The 23250-nt window shown below is 36.9% G+C and overlaps 1 protein-coding gene across 10 annotated transcripts in view; it reads left to right on the plus strand.

Annotated features, from left to right (window-relative positions):
• The window catches only part of EPB41L5 (erythrocyte membrane protein band 4.1 like 5), a 154299-nt gene that overhangs the window by 61328 nt on the left and 69721 nt on the right, over positions 1 to 23250 (plus strand). For 9 of the 10 annotated variants that reach the window (XR_012375987.1, XM_073885152.1, XM_073885137.1 and 6 more), the window contains 2 exons: positions 4606 to 4648; positions 5031 to 5146. Coding sequence is in view for 9 of the 10 variants with exons in the window: in XM_073885152.1 (XP_073741253.1) it covers positions 4606 to 4648; positions 5031 to 5146 (159 nt within the window). In the remaining variant the exon portion in view is untranslated. Of the gene's footprint in view, positions 1 to 4605; positions 4649 to 5030; positions 5147 to 8340; positions 8902 to 23250 lie in introns of those variants that run through there. The other variant, XM_073885165.1, reaches the window with a different exon arrangement.

The following is a 23250-nucleotide window of genomic DNA, read 5'->3' on the forward strand; positions in this document are numbered from 1 at the left end:
TATAAGCTATGCCTTTAAGAAAAATGATGGAGAAATGTTAGAGGTATTCTGTACTTTTTAAACTATTGTGTTTGTTTTTTGTTTAATGGATTATATCTTGCTTACCTGAAAGGGAGGCTGGGACAGAATATTAGAGCTTAAAATAAGAAAGATAACCTGGTGAATTTACCAAAATGTAAACAAAGTATTCAAGCAATAATATGTAGTTGAAAAATGAAGGTTTTTATTTGCAAGAATTTGTCCTTTACAATTTTTTTGAGGGGCGCCTGGGTGGCTCAGTCGGTTAAGCATCTGCCTTCAGCTCCGGTCATGATCTCAGGGTCCTGGGATCGAGCCCCACATTGGGCTCCTTGCTCATCGGGGAGTCTGCTTCTTCCTCTGCTCCTCCCTACCACTCCCCACCCTCCCTGTCACTCATGCTTGTGGGCATTCTTTATCTGTCTCTCTGTCTCAAATAAATGAATAAAATCTTTAAAAAAAAATTTTTTTTTAAATATACATTTCTGACCAAAAACTTACGTATGACTATATAGTCTCTTTCTTAGAATTAAGATTAATTTAATTTTAATAACAAAGTTTCAATGAGATACCACCTCACACCAGTCAATGGCTAAAATTAACAAGTCAGGAAATGACAGATGTTGGTGGGGATGCGGAGAAAGGGGAACCCTCTTACACCGTTGGTGGGAATGCAAGCTGGTGCAGCCACTCTGGAAAACAGTATGGAGGTTCCTCAAACAGTTGAAAATAGAGCTACCCTACGACCCAGCAATTGCAGTACTGGGTATTTACCCCAAAGATACAAATGTAGTGATCCAAAAGGGCATATGCACCCCAATGTTTATAGCAGCAATGTCCACAGTAGCCAAACTATGGAAAGAGCCTAGATGTCCATCAATAGATGAATGGATACAGAAGATGTGGTATACACACACACACACACACACACACACACACACACACACACACACACACACACACATACACACACACACACTGGAATATTACACAGCCATCAAAAAATGAAATCTTGCCATTTGCAACAATGTGGATGGGACTAGAGGGTATTATGCTAAGTGAAATAAGTCAGAGACAGACAAGTATCATATGATCTCACTGATATGAGGAATTTGAAAACAAGACAGAGGATGATAGGGGAAGGGAGGGAAAAATGAAACAAGACGAAACCAGAGAGGGAGACAAACTATAAGAGACTCTTAATCTCAGGAAACAAACTGAGGGTTGCTGGAGTGGAGGGGGATGGGAGGGATGGGGTGGCTGGGTGATGGACATTGGGAAGAGTATGTGCTATGGTGAGTGCTGTGAATTATGTAAGACTGATGAATCACAGACCTGTACCCCTGAAACAAATAATACATTATATGTTAATAAAAAGAAAAAAAATAAAAATAAAAGGAAAAAATGCATTTGGCTCTGGAAAACACAACAGAAATGGGATATTTAAGCAATGATACTTTATTGTTACTATTTTTTACAATAAACTTATAGATGTGAAATGTAGAGGGGGACCCAACTCTCCTGAAGGTTATTTACCACTCTTCATAACACTGAGAGAACCTGAGTTTGGACTGGCATGAATGCCCTTTCATTCTTGCCCTTGTAGTTCTGTTTGCATGAACAGTTTTGCTCCAGTGAACCATGGAAAACAGTACTGTTTGAAAAAGCACAGCTATTTAACCTAAGAAGCTTCTTGACCTTGTAATGTGCCTATTTGAGTAACAGGTTTTTAAATTGGCTGATGTCAGCGGTTTTCCTTATACTATTTTATTTCCTAACTATTCCCTATGAGTCTTGACTAGTATAAAGTATCCTAAGAAGAGGTGACATTTTAAAGGATAGATCACATTTCAGTGATTAATACTGTGTACAGGCTTAGCTGACAGAATCTTGAAGATGGAAAAGAGAGGAAAAAAAGGAACGGAGGAGGAAGTAATGAATACAGAGAGCATAAGAGCAAAAGGGGTCAGTTATTACAGGTGGTCCTTTGAAAGGAAAAGCTTGGATTAGATCAGTAATGAGAAGTATTCATTCCTACTTTTGTGTTAGTGGAAGTGAAAGAATGTGTAATTATGAGAAAATAGTGCTTTCTACATTTCAAATTATTTGAAAACGGGACTATGATCCCATTAAGATCACATATTATAAGCACTTTTTTTCATGTTACTATTCATCTTTTATTTATCACTTGCTGGAGTTACTCTCAGTTAAAGGAAAAGCTTCAAAGAGTAACCAAGGGGATCATCCAGCCAAGCAGGTTGGATGAGATTTCGTAATATCTGGGATTATGGATTACTTAAACCAGCATAATGTGTTCTGAGAGCAGCAACATTAGTCAAAAGAAATCATGCCTGACAGGTATATTCTTTGCAATTGTCTTGACAACAGTTATACACTAACCAGTATTTTTTTTTACAGTTTTTTTTCTTTTTGGTCAGTTTTATTTATCACTGTTCTTTGTGTTTTGCTAATATTAATGCATTTAATCCTCCTAACAGTTTCATGCAAATGAAGAACCTGAGGTTTAGAGACTAGAACTAGTGGTAGCGGCGCCGCTTGGGTTTGAATCCAGGCAATGCTACTGCAAGTTCTGGTGACTCAACTTGTAATAGAAATGTAGGTAATTAAAAATAAGATGTAAAATGGATTCACTTCTCATCACCTAGCCTTTAGCAAGGCCTCTTCATTTTTTTTTTAAAGATTTTATTCCTTTATTTGAGAGAGAGAGAGAGAGAGAGCATGAGTGGGGGGGGGTGGGGCAGGGAGGGTCAGAGGGAGAAGCAGACTCTGGGAGGGAGTCTTATGGTGGGGCTCGATCCCAGGACTCTGGGATCATGACCTGAGCCGAAAGCAGACACTTAACTGACCGAGCCTGCCAGGCACCCCAGCCTCTTCGTTCTTGAATTCTTTCTTAATTGGTTGTCCTTCATCCGATTGTTTTGCTCCCACCCCTCTAAGAAAGGCTCCTAGATGCTGTATTCAGAGTTTGGTTTGAGAAGCTTTGCCCATTTCCTTTTTTCTTTTCTTTTTTTTTTGTGTTTTTTTTTTTTTAAGATTTTATTTATGTGAGAGAGAGAGGGCAAGCTGAGGAGGGATCCTGACATGGGGTTTGATCCCAGGACCCTGAGATCATGACCTGAACTAACTAAAGGCAGATTCTTAACCAACTGAGCCACCCAGGCACCCCTGGCCGTTCCCTTTTACTAGAATGACATCTTGGCTGGGTATAATATTATTATTTTTTAAAGAGATATTATTTGTCCGAGAGAGAGAGCACAAGCAGGGGTAGAGGCAGACGGAGGAAGAAGCAGGCTCCCTGCTGAGCAAAGAGCCCGATGCAGGACTCGATCCCAGCACCCTGGGATCATGACCTGAGGCGAAGGCAGATGCTTAACCAATTGAGCCACTCAGGTATCCCTGGGTATAATATTCTTGAATATTTCTATGAAGAGGTCTGTGCCAGCCAGATATTTGCAGTGATTTCCTTTTAATCTCCTTGGGGTACCTTAAATATTCTTTACTTATCCAATAAGGGATTGAATGAATTTAATTCCCTATCTCGTTTTCCTGGAACATAGTGTTCTCATTAAATCTGTAGATTATTTTTTCTCACTTTCCAGGAATTTGTGTGTGTGTGTGTGTGTGTGTGTGTGTGTGTGTATAAAACTTTGAATATATTTTCAGTTACCTTAGTTGAATTTTCTACCTCAGGATACATGTATGCTTATGTTAGAAGGTCTGAAGTCCATAAACTTTTTTTTTATTATGTTAATCACCATACATCATTAGTTTTTGATGTAGTTTTATTTTATTATGTTTTGTTAATCATTATACATTACATCATTAGTTTTTGTTGTAGTGAAGTCCATAAACTCTTAATTCCCATCATTTTGTTGTGATGTCATCTTTGAATTATTTCATTGAATATTGTTCTCTTTTTTAGCTGTTCTGAGGTTTGGTTTTATTATTTTGTTTTAGATTGTTTTTTAAGTGTTTTTTTGTGGGAAAGCGATGGAGGAGGGGAATGAATACAGCCTAAACTAAAAATTTAAAAAACATATTTATAAATCAGTTGGAGTAGAAAGCATACAGAGAGGTTTCTGACTTTAAGTTTATACTAAGGCCTTTTGAGTTATAAAATGTTGAGCTATTGCTGACAGTGGAAAATCTTGAGAGGTTAGGAATATACAAAAGAAGTGACACAGATAAGTTTATGTGGATATTTGTGCTCAGTGCCTTGAATTTAAGGTATCATTTTTGCTGCTCTTCATTTTGAATCTTTGACAGATACTGTCCAATGAATAAACAAGATTAGTAGTGAACTATACATTTAAAGCACAATTAAAATACAGGTATATGGAAATCTCAAATGAGCGGATTATAGAAAAATAAGTGTCTATAAGAGCAAATGTTTTCTGGGCATCTTATATTTTAGTTTTAGCTTCCAACAGTAATATTTTCTTTATTTGCAACAAAATAATGCCTTTAAAAATAAAACTACTTTCGTTACTGTATGTGTAATCTTACAATGTGAAGCCCTCGAATTTAATATATGGTTTTTTTAATAGATATTTTTCCCCATTACAGTGTTCACAATAATGTTTCAACTCAGAGTAACGGCTCCCAACAGGTGAGATCATATTAAACTTCTGAACACTAGAACAGTAGTTAATTATGACAAATAGTGGTATTATTAATTGAATTTTCATAGTGGTATAACTTCGGGCGTTTTCTTTTTTTTTAATCTGTAAAGTAGGTAATGAAACCCTCTGTTATGATCTGAGATGTTGTAAATAGAATAAGTGCTCTATAGAACATTTTTTGTTCCTGTAAATCCTATTTAATGAATAAGGTATTAATATTTAATTATTATCTATCTCTGAGGTAATACATAACATTCAAGCATTTGTACTATGTTTGTAGATAGTATTCCATTTTAATGTTCTGTTTATTGGTGAAGAAATCTTTTATCTAGGCAAAATAGATGATTTTTATAATTTTTTAATCCACAGGCTTGGGGTGTGAGATCCACTCTGCCTGGGATTCCTTCTGTTCCCTCTGGTCCTATGCTGGCAGAGATAGAGAATCTTCCAAGGAATCCTGGATTAGACCAGCATGACAGGAAATGGTTTGTTAACTCCTTAAACTGGAGTAAAATGTTGCTTGCTTAATGGTATTCTAAATTCCCAACCATAATCTTAGAAGACTTTATGATTGAAAGCAAATTATTCATATTTGTAAGCTGAACAGAAACATATTATTAAACAATCATACTGGGATTGGGAAAATAAAGGATATGTATGAAGAAGGGAATGCAGTTATTTAATTGAGGAACATCAGACATCTCTCCTTATTTTGGTTAGCATGATTGGAAGTGGTGGGTGGTTCTCTGTTGAAAAGGACTTCAATGCTAGTCAGAACCTTTTTTCAGATCAAAAAGGAAAATAAGTTCATCATATGTTATTCCACACAACATAATGCTAGTGCTTTGAATGTGTTTTTTCATTAAAAACTGAAGACAAGCCAAAAGGGAAACAAGATTATAATCTAAAAAAAATATTTTAATGCTTTTGGGGGATGGAGAGATAATCTGATGACAGAGAAGATACTTTATTTGTTTAGATTTCCAGGGTCTTTTTTTTTTTTACATTCATAATTAGTACACAAATATGAATACTTTGTGGCTTATTGGAGGGTAATCAGTAGGGTTCATCATTTCCCAAATAAATGTATGTGGCTTGGAGGGAATTATTTGGTTGAATGGTCATGTTGGTTGCATCTGTTCAAGTTGTGTGTCTGTGAAATGAACTTTGATAATTCATAGGATTTTTCTCTTTTTCTCTTGCTCTTAGTTTGTTTAGTACCTGAAATCTAATGAGTTTCTGTGGTGATCTCAAGGTTTTGGTCAGCTTTCTGTGCAACCAGTTCTTCCTTCATGGTGGTGGGTCAACAGTGGTTGGTGATTATTTTCAGTCTTTGCTATGAAATTGTTTTTCACTGTTATTTTGGCTTAACTAACTTGCAAGATGCTTTGCTCTTCATGGTTGGGCGTATTTTTACTTCAGTTCCAAAAAGCTTGATTAGTTTCTAAGATTGAGGGATTTTTTTTTTCTTTACTATTTTTTTTCTTTTCCTTTTACCTGAGAGTGTGGTAGAGGGGTACTTTGTGTGTGTGTGTGCATGTGGGCACACACTTAAAGTATGAACAGTGAGGCTTCTAAATATCAAGTTTTCGTCTTTATTTTTTTAAGCCATTAAAAAGAGTTTCTTCATTTTCTTACTGAAAACACAGCTCCAGTAAGCAGCTATGTTTTATGGCCTTGATGTTACCACCAAGTCCGATTGGCAAGGAAACCAGACTTCACCTATAAAAGAACTCCCTTAATACATGGTTACCTTTTATGTTAATATGGAATGAGAGTCTGGGAGGGGGTTTGCATACTATATTATGACACTAAATCTTTATTGAGTTTTATAATTTTAATGGGCACATATTTAAATCTATTTAATTTGATTTATTAGGCACTCCGTAGTTCCTTTGACACAGCCTTTAAAAGAGACATTACTGAATCTGAGGGTATTTAATTTTAAGGAAAATGGAAAATTTGGAGCTATGTGTCCTTCCATTATATACTTGTGCTGAGACCTCCTTTGCTGAAATGGAGTAAAATGGTGATCCTGAAAACCTAATGAGCCTCAGTGTATGTCAGCAGTGGCATGGAACTGAATATAGAACTGTTCTGTCTTGGAGCTAATGGATTCCCTAGCCTGAATTTAAAGTGCATTCTGTATTTCACTTTTTGTTTCTGCATGCTTTTATTGTTGTTAATGCTCTTAAATGAATATAAAACAGTCCTCCTTTAGAAAGTGATAAGTTAATACAATTTGGAAATGCTCCCAAGGTTTGAACAATTGGGCAGAATAACAGACTATTATCAGGTAGATAACTTCTAACCATTTTAATTTAAACCTACTTCATGTTCAGTTCTTTAGCTTTCTCTCACTGATGTCTTCTAAATGACACCATTATTTCAGTGAATGATTTGGCATATCAATAATGTAGAATTATCCAATATTTAGAGTATCACCTTTGGAGAAACAGTTTATGTATTACATCCATTAAACCATTTATAAACAACAACAAAAACAAAACTGAATAATATTTGGGAAATCTTGCATATATCAGGGACAACATAAACCTAACTTAATTTCCTAAATTTTCAGAGACCGTATATTGAGGGTCATGAATTTTATGGGATAAATCTGATGAACAAATTGTATATCTGTTGAAGAAAAGATGATGATTTTGTTGTAAAAAAGCATTCAATTTCTGAAAAATCCTTTTAGCTAATTTCAGTTTCCTTAAGGAAAAAAAGATGAGGATTCATGCTTTAGTTGAGTTAGAAAAATACTGTATTTAAAAATTTATCCTTAGACATCTTTTATAATTGGGTTGATTTTTTTTTCTTTATAATTATCTTAAATATGTGCTGCCCTTTAAACCTTGATTTTCTGAACTGTGACAAATGTTTCTACTGGAGGATCTAATTATTTCTAACCAGGAACTGCTTGTATGCATGCTTCATTCTCATAGTTCTGTAGGCCTGTTCTATAGCACTGTGTGATAAGGGTATCTTACTATACTTACTAAACTGTTCCTTGGAGGGGCTTACAGTCTCATCACATTATCTGTACCTGTTGAATTTGATTCTGAGGTCCTGGGAACTTTGATTATAGAAGGAGCAATGATTCTCCTTCGTTAATTGGAAACATTGACATAAAATTACATGGCCTCTGAAGGTAGCTTTTTGTTTTTTTAATGTTCTTTCTCAATTTTGTTTCCTGGATTTCAGTTTTGTGAAATCACTTAATTTGGGGAATAATTTTCATAGCTGCTCTTTTCTATATGTGCCTTTGTCCATAATGTAGAAGTGTCCTTTTAAATATTTGAATTAAATTAGATCATAAATATTTTTTCCTTCTCATTAGAACTTCAGACAACATTTTTAACTTTGATTTTGGTACCAACATCAGGGACAGATGAGTATTTTGTTCTCTGTGAAATTCCCTCGTTATTTAATTCACTTAACTGACTCTGATTACTTACTCATATCTCCATATTGAGCTTTTCCACTACATATAACTTTGTGGATTCTACCCCCCCATTCTTGTAAGTCTTTGCATGGAGTAGATGTCAATAACTACTCATAGCAGTGGTGCATGCTGGTCACACTACCTTTCTCCTTTATTACCTCTTACACATCCATTTTCTCCTATTCCTGTTGACTAACTGTGCTCCCCTCCCACTCCCCAACCATCCAGGCTCTCTGCTGCCAGTGACTGCTGTCAACGTGGTGGAAACCAGTGGAACACAAGGGCCTTGTCCCCACCCCAGCCTGCACATAGAAACTACATTGACTTTGTCCATGAGCACAATGTGAAGAATGCAGGAGTCCATCATGGTGTTCATTTTCCCGGCCATGCAGCCATGACTGAGATATGAGTGTTAAGCCCGTTAGACACTGGGACTCTTTGTCATGCAAGTTGATGGTATACATTTTCTATACATAGAGGATTGATCACGTTAGGAGAATTTGGCAGAAATTACTTTATATTGAGTCACTACTTGTGTAGTGTTGTTTGTAATTGAATTCTTCTGTGAAAGGAAAAAGAATGTGAAGAAAGCTGTATGCCATCAATGATAATGACAAATGCTTTTGTATTGAAAGGGTATGTATATATCATTGTAATTTTGGAAAGATTTTTCATGATTTTAACATGTTAATACATCACTCAGAAGATGTCTCAGGAGAAGGTTTGTGTTTGTGTAAAAGCTGCCTGTTATCCTCTCACCCCATGCCATCCAAATAGATTGAGGTGAAAAGAATCAGACACACTAATCACAAGTGAGAAGGAAGCATGGTCCAGGCATGATGTAACAGCCTTTGGTGATATGATACTTTGATAAAGCTGCTTTTCTATACCATTTTTAATACTTCTACAGTGACCCATGCCTTAATTTCAGTTAAGTGCCTAAGATTCTATAGTCATAATAAATGTAATTTTTAATTAAAAGCACTTTTACTTTTTAACAAGTATTTTAATTTACTGAAAGTAATGTGATTCATGTAAAGAGATAAACCTGAATGGTTACTTTGCATGATTAACTAGTTAATTAGCAGTTAACTAAATTTAGTTACATTACTACTGAATAGTTGTACAAAATGGAAAATGTATTTACTTTTGTCTTTTCATTTTCTCTTTTTCTTCTTATGCATCTGGTAGATTTCCCAGGTTTGCAGCAGCCTCGTAATCTAGCCTTGTACAACCTTTACAATAAAATTCTAAAGCCCAAACCATATCGCTTTCAAATGGATTGGATATATTACTGTTTTGGTCCTTTATGAACTTCGAATGTAATCATCTAAGCTCTTTGATTTAATTCATAAAGGCAAATTATCTGGAAAAAGTACATTTCTAATGTAATGGGAACTGATACAAGGGAAGCATTTCTTTTGCCTTTCTATAGCTTTTAGAAATTTTAACAAACCTTAAAACTATGTATATGGTAATTTGAAGGTATTTTGTAATCTGAGAATTCATAATAATAATTCAAGATAATGAAGCTTTATTATAAACAACCTAACCCATATACCATCCTGTTTACTTCCGAGGTTGGTCTAATCCCTCTCTGCTAGATACAGGTTTCAGAGGTCTTTATTACTGGACTTTTGGTTGCAAATAGAATACAACTTGTCGTCAGAAAATATAAGTAAGCAAAATTAGGTAAGACCTAGGAATGAAATTTATACACAGGTTTCAGTCTGTGATTTTATCACAAACATTTTTTTTTTTAAGATTTTATTTATTTGACAGAGCGTGCGTGCGCCTGTGCACAAGCACAAGCACAAGCAGGGGGAGCAGGCAGAGGGAGAGGGAGAAGCTGGCTCCCTGCTGAGCAGAGAGCCAGATCTGGGCTCGATCCCAGGACCCTGGGATCATGACCTGAGCCGAAGGCAGACGCTTAACCGACTGAGCCACCCAGGCACCCCTGTCACAGAGGAGACAGAAGCTCAAAGTATTCTTTAGCACATCCTGTAAATATGAACAGTTCCATATCTTAAATAACCCAGTTCCCTCCCTAAGTCTTATCATCATAAAGCCTGCTTAAAAATGGCCACTAATGTATATCCTTCAGAGTTGTTTTAGACTTTACATGGCTCAGATTATAATTGTCAGGTATTGTTGATGGTGATTTTTTTCTTTGAAGCAGGGGATTTGCATCGTAACATTTTAGCACAAAAACTCTGCTTTGTGTCATTCAGGAAAAGATTCATGGGTGTGAGTATGATTAAGAAATGACTGTTTCTGTAATAGAAACCAAAGAAGTGTAATAATAAAGCTTTTTAGGTCTTTAGAAAGTCCCAAGGTTTGACTTTTTTGTACCCTAAAATTAATCTTGAAATCTGAAGGTTAGACTGCTGAACAATGCTTTATATATATATATATCTTAGCAGAATCTTAACTTCAGGAAATAGGGAAGGATTGTAATAGAGTAATAGAGTAAGATCTTCAAGTTTACATTGAAAGTGGTCATTTCTGTACTAGAATTTGAGTTAATCAGTACTGTTATATTTAAGTGATGGAAGAATCACATCATGATTATTCTTTCTTTGAAAACCTTGTTATATTATAGTTCATTTGTAAAGTCCTGATGATAGAAACTAGATTGGAGGGATGGTAGGGAGAGAAGGCAGTGCGCAGGGGGTAGGGGAAGTAAAAGGTTAAGACTGAATGGTAGTAGAATCAAATCTGTGTGATACAACTTTCTATATGATCTAGGATTTCATATCCAATATTGTGAATATTCTTGCTACTGATATTTTCAAGATATACATGTTTCCAGAGCTATGAAGAATAATCCTAAATTAAATAGATTGTCACCAACTTATTTATATTCTGCATTTTATTATGCTTAAAGGGTAAGTGGTCATACATTCTAGATTAGGGAACTAATATCCTCCAGAAGTACCTTACTTGGTCACTATCCTTCTGATCAGATGGAGCCAGTAGCACAGAACTCCAGGACCATGTGATTCAACTTCAGTGCTTTGCTTAATTTTATTTAACGTAATTAATTTTAACATCTTGAATTAGGTTGGTTATGTTTCATCTGTACTTTTATAGACAGAACCTTACAGAAACACAGCAAAGCTAGTAGTGATCTTTACACTTTCATACATGAACGTAAACAAGCTCTTATGATAATTATTTCTTTTGATGGTAAAACCACTTCAGAGGCTTTTACCTGTCTCTGAGTATAGTCTAACCCTTTTGACCTTGATAGGGTAATCATATATATACTTTTAAATGGATTTACAGAGAAAAACAGAAACTTTATTTGTCCTGTGGTGTATATGTCTGTATTTTAAAAAATAACTAGTACACAAACATTTGTGGGTTTTTTTTTTTTAAGATTTTATTTATTTGAGAGAGAGAAGAGCACAAGCGGGGGAGACAGGCCGAGGGAGAGGGAGCAACAGACTCCCTGCTGAGCAGGGAGCCTGATGCTATGTGGTGCCGGTTCAATCCCAGGACCCTGGGATCATGACTTGAGCCGAAGGCAGACGCTTAACCAATTGAGCCACCCAGGCGCCCCTTACACAAACATTCTAAGATTGTAATATCATCAGCATAATTCAGATCTCTTTTTAGGGGGACTTCTAAAATTTATTTAAAGTACTGACCCAGGAAATATTATTTATAACCCTTGGGTGAATCTTTGTCTAGGATGTAAAAGATGCCATGTAAATGTGTCAGAATATAAAAATGAAGTGTCTTCTCAGTGAAAGGCAGGCACACAGCTTGTTTCATGAGGTAAAACAAATGAACTGGACCTTAATTATAGTAGTTTGTTTTATTTACTAGATTTTTGCATATTTACTTGGTTGATATGCTAATATTATTTTGATTAATAGTCTTGCTTTATCACTTTTATGTATCCTGATGTCATGCATTTCATCTTTCCATCTTGCCAAAACAGGAAAATAGATGAAGGGGGTGGTGGAAAGGAGTGGAGGATTACGGTGTCTTGGGTTTCAGGAGGAGTATAAGATTGTTGTGATGACTGGCCTCATAGGAATGAGAAGACTGATCCTCAACTTTGATCCCTTTATTATGTATTCACAGAAGTAAACTGAAAAACTGGGGAGATGGTTGTCCATATTAGTGCATCATGTACTGATGGAGCAGTAATCATTTGAACCATGGTACTTTTAACTGTTTTGGTTGGAGCATATGCTTCCATTTCTAAACCATAGTTCATTGCTTGAAAGGCCATTATTTTGTGTGTGTGTTAGGCTTTGAATATTGGGTCTGAAAATAGTAATATTAAGTTGCATTAATTTATATATACCCTATTTTATAAACATATAGGGTTTACCATATGGATTTGCAAAAATAAAATCCAATAACACTTAATCTCTTTACCACCACATACTTCCTTCCGGTATTTTAACATAAATTATACCACATCATCAGAATTCCAGAATTGTCAGTGGTTCCATGTGAGAAGCTTCTACATAGGGGTAGAATTTGAAGATAACTTCTGGGGTGGGGAAACCTATGTGTGTGTGTCTCTCTGTGTGTCTCTCTCTGTATGCTTTTGTCTCAGTACAAAACATGATTTGTCAGATCCTTTCTGTTTATTATGAATCTTAGAGTATTTTTTCTCAGCTCCCCACCCCCCCTTTTTTTTCAGTTTTATACCTTTATTTTTAACAGTCAGCGGTTAGTTCTCATCCACATTAACTGTAGATTTTTGAAAACAGGGACAGGTACAGAGGTGACCAACGTGTAGAGCTTGTTTGGTGAATCTTCATCCTCGTTACATTTTTTGGACAACTGCACACAGATAATGTATGGAACATTCCTTATTCCTTTGGCCAGACAGCTTTGTTGAGCCTGGTGTCAATGTACATATCTGGAGTTCCCATCTCCTTCATGGCAAATTTTCGGATCTGTTTGAGTGCCCGAGGGCCACACTTCTTGAAACCCATTCCATGGATCTACTTGTGAATGTTGTATTCTCTGGTCACTGCCTTGTTGATGGCAGAACAGCTTTTCTTCTCATCACTCTTCTTTGTGGGAGCCATTTTGCCAGGCCCTTGTTGGAAAGCTCAGCTCCCTTTTTTGAAGAACATAGAAATTTCTCATCTTTGTTCATGTAAATTAGCTTTTTACTTTAGTCATGTGAAATCATTGTGAGAACTTTGTTTCACCCGCTTGACATTAACCTTGGTGATAGAAGTACTAGGTCAATGAAGCATGTCACTTTCACTGGAATATGTGTTATATAACTTCATTTCTCAATTCTTGCTACTGTATACATTTTAGCTCCTTTAAGCGTGTGGGGTTGGTGGGGAATATATTAGCCTTCTTGGAGAATTAATAGAAGAGAAAATTTCAGAAGAAATTGGTGAAAGGAAAAAAATTATCTATGGCTTTTTTAGTGATATATTTTTGTTTTTATCCTGAAGCAGAAAAACAAGTGCTCCTGTTTTTCCTGAAGGAATTGTTCTCACAGTTTTTTATTATTAGATAATTACCTAAGCTTTTGTGTTCCTAACAACAAGCTGTGGCCTTAATTCTAGGTGATGGTGCTCTAGTGAACTTTTACATTTTGTTCCTGACAGCTGGCCAACATTTTGTGTATGTTGGCACAGAGAGTAGATATCTGACTTGGAGAACAACATTCTCCAGGAGTGTGACTGAAGACTGCCTTAGTGGTGTAATAAACCTATATACCTCCTCCTCTTAAAAACGGGTTTAACAGCTGCAGATCTAATTTTTTATGCTTAAAGGAATTCTCATTTGTTTTGTTTTCAAGTAATTCTAATAAAGAAGAAATGAGCTATACCCAGTGTATGGTTAGGATTTGTGAGAAGTTGGAGATTCCTTAATAAGGGTCTGGTCTATTGACTAATAACTGATTATCATTAATATTAATATTAGGGGTGGGTGGAGAAAAAAAAAGAATGAAAGGTAAGATGATAATAGGAAGTCAATTGATGGCCTGATTTGTCTTGTGAAATTGGTTAGAGCAGTATCCAGAGAAATTATGGAAAACATCCCAGGATGTAAAATACCACTAGAATATGTGCAATTACATAGAAGAATTTTCTTTAACAAAGCTATGTTTGTAGCCCAGCTATTAGCTTCAGGGATTATTTAATTATAAACTCTAGGAGTTCAGAGATAAGAACTACATTCAACAACTTACATTAATTCTTTCTGGAAGTGCCAACATCAAAACCTTTGGAGTCTTTAGAAAGACTCGGGGAGATTTGGGAACTTTAGAATATCCTGGTTATCACTTTAAGTGGAGCTTACCAGGTATGTTAGAGTAATAGCAGTTAAAAGTATTTGTGTGGTATGGAAAGGCATTGGAGATCAGTGCTGAGGAGTTTCGATTTGGTAAGGAAGCCTGGGGCAATCATGGCAAATTTTTAAGTTAAAGATTGGGGATGCTTGTATTGATAGCTCCTTTTTAAATTCATCTCATTACTTGTTGAATACCTACCAGAGCACCTCCTTATTCATCACTTCCTTATACACAGTCATTTATAATTACTCCTTTGCACATACCCTCACATTTCTTGACCCTTCTCCTGTTGTACATCTCTAGTTAAATCCTGGATTCAATCCTGGTTAAATCCAATTATGTCTACTGTACATGTAGATGGACAATGTAAAATGCAACATTGTTGAATGGTCTCACTTTAAATTTTGGCCCCTGAGCTCAAGTAGGTCTTTAGTGCTGCCTGAAATCCTATCACATTTCCTTAAACACTCTCATGTGATGCTGGCAGGAATTTCTCTTCTTTCAAACTTCCACCACTTCCACACTTCTCACTCCTCACTGTCCATTAATGATCTTTCTTCCTACTTTATTGAGGAAATAAGCAACCAGAAGAGATCTTCAGTATATTCCCATCATCTTCTCAATCATCATCTTCTCAATTAACTTATCTCCATTTGGTCATATATACTCTGCTTTTCCTGCTGTTCACTAACTTAACTATGCATTCTCTTATTTAAAGCCTACCTTTTTGGACGCATGGGTGGCTCAGTCACTTAAGCGTGTGCCTTCGGCTCAGGTCATAATCCCAGAGTTCTGGGATCGAGTCCCACGTCAGGCTCTCTGCTCAGTGGGGAGTTTGCTCACGCTCTCTCAAATAAAGTCTTAAAAAAATAAAAATGAAGCCTCCCTCTTCACTTGTCTACTAGATCTTGACTCCTAGCTACTCAATAACATTTCAGCAATTCTCCCTGCTTGTGCTATAGCATCATTTTCCCCTCTCTACTGGAATATTCTCAGCAGCACTGAAACAGCCTATGATACCTAACATCATTAAAAGAGAAACCCTCTCTTGAATCTACCTCCCTTTTTGGCTATTCCATTTCCTTGTTCCACTTATACCAAACTCCTTGCCATGAAAGAATTGTCTATACTGTCTCCTCTTTCTTCTCATTCTATTTTGAACCCATTCTAATCAGACTTTGCCAACTAAGCTGCTGTGTATGATTGTGCAGGTTGTGTATGCACAAGAGTGCCACATTCAAGAGGACAATGATCACATATTTGTGACTGGTTTTCCAGCAGGTGGCACTAAATTTCTTGTTCTCATGAAAGCATAATATATGACAGTTTTGTAAGAGATGGAAGTGTCTTCAGGAAGGGCATTGCTTAAATCTATGTAAAGGTTGTGCATGGTCTAGTAGTGTTACGCTACCACTCCACTAAAATAGCTTTTGTTCACAAATGACCACATTTCTAGTCCCACATCAGTCTTCAGTCAAGTTAGCATTGAAAACAGTTGCTTATTTCCTTCTTCATGAAATGTTTCCTTCACTTCGCGTAGGGACACCACTCCCTCGTCTTCTATCTCACTAGCCATCATTTTTAGACCCTTTTTTTAGTTTCTCCTTATCTCCCTAGCCTCCTAAAGATCGTCTTAGGACCTTTTCTGTAATAACTCATTTCCTTGGTAATCTCAACTAGCGGTATGGTTTTAGATGCCATTTATACACTGGTAATTTTTCATTTTATATCCTCAGCCTGGACTGCTTCATTTTCAGAGTTAATATCCAACTACCTATGTGACATCACTACTTAGATATCTAATATAGGCATCTTAATTTTTAAAAACTTTTGATTTTGAAATAATTTTAGGCTTATAAGAAGTTCAAAGATCATGCAGAGAGCTCTCACACCCTCCGTCTAGCTTTCCCTAATGTTAACATCCTACATAGCCATGGTACAATGGGACTGTTATCAAAAGAAAGAAATTAACATTGGTACAGTGCCACCAACTAAGCTATGGACTTTATTGAGATTTCACCAGTCTTTCCACAAGTGTTCCAGGATCTGATCTAGTCCCTTTCCCTCTGTGATCTTCAGGTTTTGATGAGTTTTTGAAGAGTATTGGTCTAGATGCCTTGTAGGATGGTCTTCCAGTTTGAGTGTATGTGATGTTTTTCCATGATTAGACAGAGGCCATGGGTTTTGGGGGGAAAATAACACAGAGGTGATATTGGGACATCTCAAATTTAGTATGTTCAAAGTTGAACTCCGTGTTCAGTTTTTCTCATCTCAGTAATTTGTTTTTCCTGTTGGCAGGCCAGTGTGTCTCAGACTCCACTTCCAGAACTACTGAATCAGAGACTCTGGAGATGAGGCCTGACAATCTGTTTTAATGCTCTCTTACAGATTCTGATGCATAGTAAAGTTTGAGAAGCACAGGCTTAGATCATAGCATCTAATAATTATCGTGATTACTCTTTGTCTTTACTCATCAGTCAGTAAGTTCTTTCCATTCTTCAAAATATATCCAGAATCGGGATGCCCAGGTGGCTCAGTTGGTTAAGTGTCTGACTTCGGCTCAGGTCATGATCCCAGGCTCCTGGGATTGAGCCCCACTTCAGATTCCCTGCTCAGCGGAGAGTCGTCTTCTCCCTCTTGTCCCTCTACCCCTCCCCCCCTCATGTGCGTGCTCTCTCTCTCTCAAAAAATAAAATTTTATATATATATATATATCCAGAATCCACTACTTGTCACTATCTCTACTGCTCCCACCCTATTTCTTTGTTTTTTAAGTTTTTATTTTAATTCCAGTTAGTCAGCTGTGCAGTGTTATATTAGTTTCTGGTGTACAACATAGTGATTCATGCTTCCATACATCATCCAGTGTTCATCATGATAAGTATACTGTTTAATCCCTATCACCTATTTCACCCACCTCCCCTCTGGTATCCATCAGTTTGTTCTCTATAATTAAGAGTCTGTTTCTTGGTTTGTCTCTCTTTTTTCCCCGTTTGCTTGTTTGTTTTGTTTCTTAAATTCGACATATGAGTACAAGGATATGGTATTTGTCTTTCTCTAACTTATTTTACTTAGCATTATTCTCTGTAGCTCCATCTATGTTGTTGCAAATGGCAAGATTTCATTCTTTTTTTTTTATAAAGATTTTATTTATTTGACAGAGAGAGACACAGCGAGAGAGGGAACACAAGCAAGGGGAGTGGGAGAGGGAGACGCAGGCTCTCCGCCGAGCAGAGAGCCCGATGCGGGGCTCAATCCCAGGACCCTGGAACCATGACCCGAGCCGAAGGCAGACGCCCAATGACTGAGCCACCCAGGCGCCCCAATTTCATTCTTTTTATGGCTGAATAATATTCCAGCGTGTGTGTGTGTATGTGTTTGTGTGTGTGTGTGTGTGTGTGTGTGTGTGTGTGTGTGTATAGATCTATATATCACATCTTCTTTATCCATTCTTCAATTGTTGGACACTGGGACTGCTTCCATATCTTAGCTATTGTAAATAATACTGCTATAAACATAAATGTGCATGTATCTCTTTGAATTACTGTTTTTGTATTCTTTGGGTAAATACTCAGTAGTGTGATTGCTGGATTGTAGGGTAGTTCTATTTTTAACTTTTTGAGGAGCCTCCATACTATTTTCCACAGTGGCTGTACCAGTTTGTATTCCCGCCAACAGTGCACAGGGGTTCTTTTTTCTCCACATCCTCACCAATACCTGTTGTGATTTTAGCCGTTTTGACAGGTATAAAATGATATGTCATTGTAGTCTTGATTTGAATTTCCCTGATGGTAAGTGATGATGAACATCTTTTCATGTGTTTATTGGCCATCTGGATGTCTACTTTGGAGAAATGTCTGTTCATGTCTTTTGACCATTTTTTAATTGGATTATTCATTTTTTTGGGTGTTGAGTTAGTATAAGTTCTTTATATATTTTGGATGTTAACCCTTTATCAGATATGTCATTTGCAAATATCTTCTCCCATAACATAGGTTGCCTTTTAGTTTTGTTGATTATTTCCTTTGCTATGCGGAAGCTTTTTATTTTTTAGTGCCAGTAGTTTATTTTTGCTTTTGTATCCCTTACCTCAGGAGACATATCTAGAAAAAATTTGCTACAGCCAGTGTCAAAGAGGTGCTGCTTTTGTTCTTTTATGTATGGTATAAGAAAGTAGTCCAGATTCTTTCTTTTGCATGTTGCTGTCCAGTTTTCCCAAAACCATTTGTTTTTTTTTTTTAAAGATTTTATTTATTTATTTGAGAGAGGGAGAGAATGAGAGAGAAAGTACATGAGATGGGGGGAGGGTCAGAGGGAGAAGCAGACTCCCTGCTGAGCAGGGAGCCCGATGCGGGACTCGATTCAGGGACTCCAGGATCATGACCTGAGCCGAAGGCAGTCGCTTAACCAACTGAGCCACCCAGGCGCCCCCAAAACCATTTATTGAAAGGACTGTCCTTTTCCCATTGAATGTTCCTTCCCTGCTTTGTCAGAGATTAAGTGTCCATATAGTTGTGGGTTTATTTCTGGGTTTTTTATTCTGTTCCATTAACTATGTGTCCATTTTTGTGTCAGTACCATACTATTTTGATTACTAAAGCTTTGTAATACAACTTCAAGTTTTACCCTGTGTCAGTTTATTATCATCCCTTATTTCTTATCTGGTCTTCCAGCCATTGCCCTTGGTCCTCTACTGTCTCATATTCCCCTTGGCAGCCATGGTGATTGTAACTTAGATATGTCATTCCTCTGCTTAGGTGTTTGTTACAGAGGTCCTCATCTCGCGCAGACTAAAACCCCAAATCCACATATTGACAAAAACATGATTTTTCCTATACTTTATCATCTATCAGCCTTGACCTTGTTTGCTGCCTCCAAAGACTTGCTCAAATATACTAGGTGTGTTCCCTCTCAGGATCTTTGTATTTTTACCTCCACATGAATATTCTTCCCTTGAATCTCTTCTGGTTCATTCTCCCACCTGAAGTTTCTTATCAGAGAAACCTTTCTCACTTCTCTGTAAAGTAATCATGCCCCCCCCTTGTCATTCCCTATCCCCTTTACCCTGCTTCATTTTTTCTCACATCACTTCATCTTACATTATATGTTTACTTGTTTGTCATCTCTGTATTTGTCAATAGAACGTAAGCTTCATCAAAGGAGAACATTTATTTTTACTCCCCTATCCCCAGAGCATTACCTGGCTCGGCACTCAAATATTAGTTGATCAAATGAATGAACAAATGCCAAGCACATCTTGGCATATTTGGTGATGCAGAAGTGGTCAAAATGCTGCCCCTGGCTTCAAAAAATTTACATTCGGATTGTGGAGATAGACAGTTTTATAAATAACTGATGTAAGTGTGAAGTCATTAGGCAGGCAAGGTCATGGAAGAGTAAAAGGTTGAAGTTAAGAAGGCTTCCTGACATTTGCATCAGATTTTGAGGAATACTTAAGAGCATTGGATGAATTAATCATTACAGGCTGAGAGAGCTGCAGCAGAAGATTTTAACAGTAGAGTCAAAGGGAATCATTCCTGGATAATGAATTTGGGTAATGAGTACAGAATTCATGGGGAGGCATAGTAATAATGATAGCTGATATTTGAGTACTTCTATGCCTGGCATTCATTGTTCTGGAGATATAGCAGTAAATATTACTCCAGCAAAACATTTATTCCTTATAGGACTCTGTAAGGTATTTAGGCTAATGAAGAAATTGAGGCACAGTAAGGATATAACTTCCCCAAAGTTACATTGCCAGTATGTGGTAAGGCTGGGCCTCAAGGTCAGCTTGCTCCTAGAACCTAGAATGATACCCACTGTACCAACTCCATATGTTGTAAAGCTTGGTGGGGCCTAGATTGTGTAGAGTAAAAAGGAATGTAATAGTAACTTTCTTTCTTTTTTTTAAAGATTTTATTTGACACAGCTAGAGAGAGCACAAGCTAGGGGGAGGGGCAGAGGAAGAAGCAGGCTCCCCACTGAGCAGGGAGCCCAATGTGGGGCTCGATCCCAGGACCCTGAGATCATGACCTGAGCTGAAGGCAGGTGCTTAACCGACTGAGCCACCCCAGGCGCCCCTAATAGTAACTTTCTAAAGAGGTGCAAAGAATGAATGTCAGTTGGTGGAAGGCTAGATGATTAAAGTATGCTGCATCCATGCTATGTAATTGGTAAAGAATGAGGAATATTCTCCATGTGCTTGGTTATTGAGTATGTCGGTAATACATTGTTGAGTTACAAACTCAAGTGGAGTACCTGGGGTATGTTTTCATTTTTATAAAATTCATCAAACCATGTATATATTTCTTAACTGCACAGGAAGTGAACCTGGAAAGATAAATTGAATTTTCAGAGAGTAGGGATAGGGAGACATTGTTTTTGTTGTTTGTTTTTTGTTTTTTTTTAGCTAGCATCTACTATAAATATGTAAAAACAAATTAAAATGCCCTAACATGTAGTGGGGAACAAGACAGACTGCGTCAGGTAAGTGTCCATGAAAAAGAAGATGGATAGAAGAGGTAATGTCCTGATATATTCCTTCATACATAGTTGACAAATGGATGTGTGCCAGGACATTGCCAAAAGCCACGGATTGAAAATGTTACATCTAACTATATTTTTTAAAAACTTTTTGTCTATACAGCCCATCGGTTTTTAGTATATTTACAAAGGTGTACAATCATTACCAGTATAATTCCAGAGAAATTATCCCCAAAACCCCTTACACCCCAAGGAAACCCCTTCCCCATTAGCATTTACTGCCTCTTCTCCCCTCCCCACCAAGTCCTGGCAAACACTAGTCTTTCTATCTCTATAAATTTGCTCATTCTGGAAATGTCCCATAAATAGAATCATATAATATGTGATGTTTTTCCTCTGCCTTCTTTCACTTAGCATAGTGTTTTTAAGATTTATCCATGTTGGAATGCCTGGCTAGTTCAGTCAGTAGAGCATGTGACTTTTTTTTTTTTTAAGATTTTATTTTTATTTGAGAGAGAGAGCATGAGTGGGGGCAAGGGACAGAGGGACAAGCAGACTCCCCACTGAGCATGGAGCCTGACATGGGGCTCATTCCCAGGACTCTGAGATCATGCCCTGAGCTGAAATCCAAGAGTCAGACGCTTAGCTGACTGAGCCACCCAGGTGCCCTGATGTAGGGTTGTGAATTCAAGCACTGCATTGGGTGTAGAACTTACTTAAAAAAAAAAAAAATTATGTAGCATTTATAAGTATTTGATTCCTTTTAATGGTTTAATATATTCCTTTGTATGATACACAATCTTTTATTTGTTCATCAGTTGATGGGACTTGGGTTTCTACTTTTTGGCTATTGTCAGTACTATTCTCAGCACTCAGGTACAGGGTTTTTTTGTTTTTTTATGAACACGTGTTTTTAGTTCTTTTGGATATATTGATAGGAGTGTAATTGCTGGGTCTGTGGTAACTGTGTTTAACATCTTGAGGAATGTTAAAATTGTTTTCCAGAGTGGCTGCACCATTTTATATTTTCACCAGCCACTTTGTTACCTTTTTCATTATAGTCATCCTGATTGTTTTGAGGGTGGTAGGTAGCTCATTGTGGCTTTGAGCTGCATTTTCAGGGGGCTAATGATGTTAGGTATTTTTTAATATGCGTATTGGCAATTTGCATATCTTTTTTTGGAGGAATGTCTATTCACATCCTTTGCCCATTTTCAAGATTGGGTACAAGTAATCTTTTATTTCTTTATCAGCATCTGAAATTCTGTCTTTTTATTTGCGCTCCTTTTTCTCTGGAGGCATGTCTTTATTTAGTCTTTTCATAGAACATTTTACTTTATTTTTGTGGCACATTATATGTTTGTCCCTACCTATGTGAAGCAGATTGTACAGAATGAAAAGAAGGCACAGTGACAGATCTTAACACCAGGATGATTAGTTATTTCTCTGTTTTAGAGAGATAAAGTAAAAAGATTCAGTTAACAGTATTTATGTTTTGTAGTTCACATCTTTATGAGTTGGGGTGCTCAGGGTTGAATTATTTGCTTTTAGGAATTATACTTTTTAAATTATTCTCTCTTGACTTTTGCTTACTTGTTGTAATCCCATATCTGTTTGCAAGTTTCAATGGGGCAGTTAAATAAATCTTTCTGGATGAAGGCACATTAAGAATGTTCCATTTAAATGACCTACATATTTCCCTAGGGAAGAAAAGAGTGGGTGTAGTAAGTTTATTTAAGCAGTTATTGAGAGCATTGTGTGCCGGGTTCATTGGTGTTTTATTTTCTCTTGCTGTGTAATAAATACTAGAAAATACAGAGATAAATCCTGAAGTGGCTTTGGCAAACCTGTCTGTCAGGAGAGGTATTTTATCAGATGTTACCTGTGAAAATTTCAGTAACAGCAGCACACAAGAATGTGGCATAAATGGCCTTCATTACATCACAGCTTGTTCTAAAATGCAAAGGTGGGATAGTGAGCAAGGGAATGATTGTTCACCCTTCAAGTCTTTGTAACTTGAATGTATCAGCCACAGCTTTATTGGAAGATGAGTTTTAATGAATCCTATTTTTTTTTTTTGGTTTTGTTTTGAGATAGAAGGTGGTTGGAAGAGAAACACTTGCTGGTATCTTCTATTAAAAGAAGTAGATGTTCTTTTAATACCTCTCTTGTACTCATTCTGTTCTCACCCTCTCGTGTGCTCTCTCCCCCACTCCTCCTCCTTCCTCCTTCCCCCTCACTACCTCTTACTCTCTCTTTTCCCATCTTCCCACTTTGTTTAGTTTGAAAAGAAATATATTGAGAGTCAGAATGAATGGAATAAGTTGTTTTTATGTGTCTCCTGACCTGATGATAATGTTTTT

This window comes from Callorhinus ursinus, unplaced genomic scaffold, assembly GCF_003265705.2.
Source record: "Callorhinus ursinus isolate GAN/ISIS: 27379988/994484 unplaced genomic scaffold, GSC_fseal_2.0 scaffold2, whole genome shotgun sequence".
NCBI lineage: Eukaryota > Metazoa > Chordata > Mammalia > Carnivora > Otariidae > Callorhinus > Callorhinus ursinus.